Consider the following 5436-nt stretch of genomic DNA (forward strand, 5'->3'; position numbering starts at 1 on the left):
TCTCGAAGTCGAAGGAAAGGAACACCTCGTCTACACATACAGAACATGCAATTTGTGCAGAGAAATCGATGGTTAACTTTGCTTCGATCCCGAGATGGAGGCTCCAGCCCACGAAAACTTTTAAAGCAAGTAAGATTCCGGCAAAGCTGTATCAATCAAAAATACACCATAACCACACTAATTCCACCTTGCGGTATTAACAAATCACTTATAGCGTAAATATATAGTGGTCACCACACATTTCTCTTCGCGGTATAAACGACAGCTTAGCAGAAAAAAGAAAAACAAAAACATAACTTGATATCTTGTATATCAATTTTTTTAGAGCAAAAGAGCTTTGCCGTGAAGAAAAATAGTTCGCTAATTACCAAAAAAAAAATCCAAGCAGGATCTAAAATTCCAGTGGGTTCATTCCAGTATTGAGGGTTGGAATGGAATTTGCCACAATTTCTAGAAACCAGGGAGTTCTGCCAACCCCTCCAAATTGCAAAGTCTGATTTCCAATTTCAAATGAATATGGATAGTTTGTTAATAGGCCACATAGAAACAAACAAAACAAAAGTTTCAAAAAAAAAAGAGAAACAAACAAAACAAGAGTTCCATGTTCAACTATCTTCAGTTCAAACATTGTTCGTTGTCAGCTAATTCTTTCACAGTCTACAGAAGGTCTCTAGTGCTTGAAGACGATTAAAACAGCAGTGCAGTTATCCTTGCATCGCCTCTCACGAACAGCCTCCTTCACGAGGCGGCGTACTGCAAGTGAGGCTGAAGAGGTCTCCTGCAGTATGTCATTCGAATAAAATGCGGGAAAACAGCAAATGAAAAGCTATGGGTGAAAAACAGAAAAAGAACTATATAACTGAATTAAAGAGACCATTATCTATGTTCAAGTATAGTGTTCAGGTTTGGTAATACCAGCATGTACACAGGCTACGTAGACTGGGTAAACATCAAATCATCAAGTGATCTACTACCAGTGTCTTTCTGATTATATTCTCTGGTTTTCCTACTAACTGGTAAATACTGGAGAAATGAAACGACTAAATCTGGATTTTGGATTCGCTGATACTGAAATAGAAAGAACCTTCAACTGATTCTGAACAAATTCAACAGCATCACTTGGTCCAAATACCTGGGCACACAGGTATAACGCAAATGTCAGAATTGCCTTAAACATTTGACTGAAGCAGTTCAGAAACAATAATTGGTACCAAACAAATTAAATAGGGAAACAAACATACTCCCCATAAGCCATCACACCCTAGAATGATGAAATGATCTTTCTTGGTAAGTTCAAAAGAGTGGACGTCTGGGGTTGAAATCAATCCAACCTACATAATATTTGAAGAGTAAACTGACAAATGAACAATGACAGCAAAAATATGAATGCCAGCATTTTTCTGTGTCTGGTATGGACCTTTTAAGAGTGTGCGAAAAATCATTCAGTACAAAAAGGACAACCCTTTCTTTTTAGCTAAGTTAAGATGTGGATCTCTTGTACTAATACAAGTGCATTAAAAGTTGTGCATGTCACAGTAACAAGAAAGATAATTAAAAATTGTGACAATACAGCAGATTTAGGTCTATGTCAAAGATTTCTTGTGTTTCCATCACTCAACTGTGCTGACGAATTAACTTATTTACGCACATTATTTTTGCAAAGGTCTGTATTAGAAAAAGGTAAATCACCATGTAGGAAACAATAACTCAACTAATCACTTTTAGCTTCAGAAATTTACAAAACCAATTTTCTTTAGCATTATGGCATATGCAAAAAAAGGTCAACCTTGGCGAAACTAAGACATTTTGCATGGAGCTCATCAAAGTTCAAGCAAAAGAGGACTGGAACCTGGGTTGCTGATGCACATTGCACATTTGCACATCCTCACCTCCCTTGAAAACTGAGCTAACTCAGTTCCTCATTACAGACAACAAAGGTTTCAAGAAGCAATATTCTTAATAGCATATACCCGCAACAATCAGTGAGGCTACATTTCTAGCATACAAAGTTAAGCTCATGGGACACTTCACTGGTTAACCTAGATCAACACACTAAGGCACAGATCTGCAATAATAATATTTTATTATTAAAAAAACATTTTGCGATCAGTGCTGTACATTGCACTAAAAAATACATAGTTTTCAGCATAAACTAGTGACTCCATTAATTATTAATGCTGAAAAGTAACCTATTTTCTATATAAACAAATAAGTTGTGACCAAATAAGCTTGTATCAGCAAACCTTCTTAAACTGGCGATCACCAAAAGCTCTTGATACTTCAATACGACCTTGTAATCTTCCATTAGAACCAACAGAACCTCCAGCCTTTGTTAGAGCACAAGGTAAACAGTATCATAAGGCAACATCAGTACACAAATCAAAATCTAAGTCCCAGACCTAAAAAGTTCAACAGATACTACATACCAATATCATTACCATAATAGAGGAAACAAAATGAGGCCACAGAAAAATAATGAAGGGGCAACTCTTTGCAAAGCAGGTAGTACATAAGTCCTAGCACTAAAACTGAGTGACAGAATATAGGATAGGTGGGTATGCATAGGATGGATCCATAATTGTTAAGGTCCCACTGCTCATGTAACAAAATTTGAAAATCAATAAATGAAACAATACAAAGATTCAGTGCTCAGTTCATAAAATTTATTATGGTCAAATTAGATATAAATGATATGAGAAAATAAAATAGATACAGCATAATTACATTGGTGACCTTAGACCTAGTAGGGAGTTGGCAACAACAGATGACAGCACATGATACAGAAGCTGTATATGGAGGTTCCTTATGAACAGAACTCATGTTGTCAAGGAAAAGTAAAAATAAAAGATAGACTGAATACATAAAACATATTACCTTCTGGATTCGGGAGCGCTCCTGCGGAAAGATGGCCTTATGTTCTCTTGTCAAAACAATAGCCTTTAGCTGGCTTTTAGTCTCATCAACGACACCTTCACCATCAGTTGAAATAGAACGAGCCAATACCGCTTTAGCATCTCCAGCATTAGCAACTACAACCTGGATTTGTTTAAGACAACAGGAAACATATATATTATACAAAACGGGTTTAACACTTTCACTTCAATTTAACATTTCCAATTTGTGAATAATAAAAGGCATGCCAACCATATTAAATTACTTGCATTCAAGTACAAAATGGATCACCCAAGTGATCTAGTTTCTTACACATGATAAACCAACCGTGTGGGTTATGATGTTTGCAAATGAACTTATAACAGATAACATTTGCTGGGTACTAAAAAAACAGCAAGCCCTCCGGAAAAAGTTCTACCTTTTCTGACTAAGAGAATGGAAATTGAACCTACATATTTACCAAAGGAAAAAAATAATGTCATAAAACATGTTCCCAATATTCTAGAGGACAAAAGAAATCCCAAGGTCCAATACATTGTAGCGTGGAACAGTTATGAGTACAAATGTTTTCTGGGTACTGTATACTGACCATCTGTCCCAAGATCCAAACACATACAGCTGTCGCACCATCTTGCCAATTTCCTACAGATACGACAATAGAATGAGTATTCAGTCTCAATACAAAGGCAACCCAAAGAAATATTGGAATATAGAGAGCTATATTTTTGGTCAATGCCAAATACATCAGCAAACATAGTAGCCTTGCCAGGTATACCATCATGAGCACACTAGGCCCGATTTCTCATGGAACAGCAAAGCTATATACTAAATGCCCAGATGGTGTGACATGCAGTGGGTATTGCAGATAAACAAATAGTAAGTTGAGACTACTGTTTCTTACGTTTAGTACTTTCTTGCAGTAAAGATTCATCAGTTCGGCGGAAACCTGCAGATAGAAATAAGCGTTAGGAAAACTTACGAATGACACAGATACAGAACATTAGATTCCCATGGGAAGAAGAATAACTGAAGACAACAAGCATCAATGAGACATGAGAGGAATCGATTAAGAGTCAAAATGCTTACAAGATAGCAAAATATAAAAGAGAACATTTCAAAGTTAGATTTATGTCCCCTCTTGAAAACTTACAAGTATACAAAATGGAAATCCCCATTGCCGTTTCCAGATGTGATGCATTATATTCTAGAATGCCAGCTATGGAAATAACTTATCAATTATATCACAAGCTCATCACTACAACAGCATATAACTTTTGTAAGGTCAAGTTTCACTCTGATGTGGATTACAGATTACGAAATCTGGAAGAATGAAAGAATGGTGAGAGAGTGAATCAAACATAAAACTGGCCCTGTCAAGTACATAAAATTTGAAAGTAAGATGATGAAAAGAGTAGGAGAATCTTCTCTCTTGCTATCCTGAGCTAGTAGTGTCTAGAAAAGCAAGGAGCAAGTAATTAAATTTGATGTACTGAATACCTTCAATTATGGCCTTCTTTGCAGCTTTAACATCCATCTGCGAAACAATTGAGCATTATTTAGATAACTGCTGACAGAAGAATCTTTCAATTCTTTAACAATAGGTGAATCTAAAAATGAACTGGAAATATCTTAATTATGAATGTTATGGCAACTCAACAATTTAATCATTGAAAGTTCACATGTCAAAGCAAAAGGCAAACACAATAGAGTGTAAACAGAACAGGTTACTAGGAAAAAAATGTGCAAACTTAACAGGAACTTTGCTTTCATAAGCTATGAAAACTTAACCAAAAGAATTTGCGATAAGAGAAACTGAATACAGAAGAAAAACACCATAACAACTAAAGGAAACACTGAAAAGAAGCAGAAAATGTAAACAGACCAACTCACGTGGTAATCCAGCAGCGATGACATTCTGATGCAAGTGCTTCTGTGCATAATCTGCCGCCAATCGACCACCATGCCCATCAAAAATTGCAAAATGCGCGCACCTGCAACCCGCAGCACACTTCAGACTACACGCACCACACGCTGAGTACTTAACATGAACAGAAAGACGATCACCTCAAACTTCCTGGATATTCCGCACCAGCATTTGGGAGCACCACCCAGGCGTCCTCCATAGTGTGCCTGCAACCCTTGTCTTCCGCAGCATCCGCCTCGACAGCAGTCAGTACCATCTTTTGCTCGCCTGAAACATTAGAGTCCACAGCGGACTTCCCATCCGAAACGCATTTGTTCGATGGCGCCTCACTTTCCCTTTGGCAGGTTCTCGTCGCTTCAGCATCTATTTCTTGTGAAACACTAGCCTCTACATTGCAACCCGTTTCAGAAGCAGTGTCTGAGCCTTTCAGGCGCTTGGATGCACAATCATCATCGGTGGAGCTGCCTTCACGCTTTTGATGAGCCATGGTGATTAGCAAGCCTAAAATCTAAACAGGGGCGGACTTAGTGAGCATCCTAAACTCTGAAAATTCAGAACTCAATTTTTTTTTGGAAAATAAATTAACGACAACATGCAGCACAGACAGGGGCAGATCAGTA

General features: G+C 37.5%; 1 protein-coding gene across 2 annotated transcripts in view; it reads right to left on the reverse strand.

Annotated features, from left to right (window-relative positions):
• Positions 1-465: 465 nt before the first annotated feature.
• Positions 466-5436, reverse strand: part of LOC101774792 (probable protein phosphatase 2C 67) — a 5224-nt gene continuing 253 nt past the window's right edge. Inside the window, exons 2-11 of one of the 2 annotated variants that reach the window (XR_002676604.1) lie at positions 4957-5324; positions 4775-4883; positions 4390-4426; positions 3794-3838; positions 3482-3534; positions 2875-3036; positions 2244-2327; positions 1242-1331; positions 916-1132; positions 466-778 (exon numbers count right to left, since the gene is read on the reverse strand). Coding sequence is in view for 1 of the 2 variants with exons in the window: in XM_004956497.2 (XP_004956554.1) it covers positions 671-778; positions 1085-1132; positions 1242-1331; positions 2244-2327; positions 2875-3036; positions 3482-3534; positions 3794-3838; positions 4390-4426; positions 4775-4883; positions 4957-5303 (1083 nt within the window). In the remaining variant the exon portion in view is untranslated. The remainder of the gene's footprint in view (positions 779-915; positions 1133-1241; positions 1332-2243; positions 2328-2874; positions 3037-3481; positions 3535-3793; positions 3839-4389; positions 4427-4774; positions 4884-4956; positions 5325-5436) is intronic. The other variant, XM_004956497.2, reaches the window with a different exon arrangement.

This window comes from Setaria italica, chromosome II, assembly GCF_000263155.2.
Source record: "Setaria italica strain Yugu1 chromosome II, Setaria_italica_v2.0, whole genome shotgun sequence".
NCBI lineage: Eukaryota > Viridiplantae > Streptophyta > Magnoliopsida > Poales > Poaceae > Setaria > Setaria italica.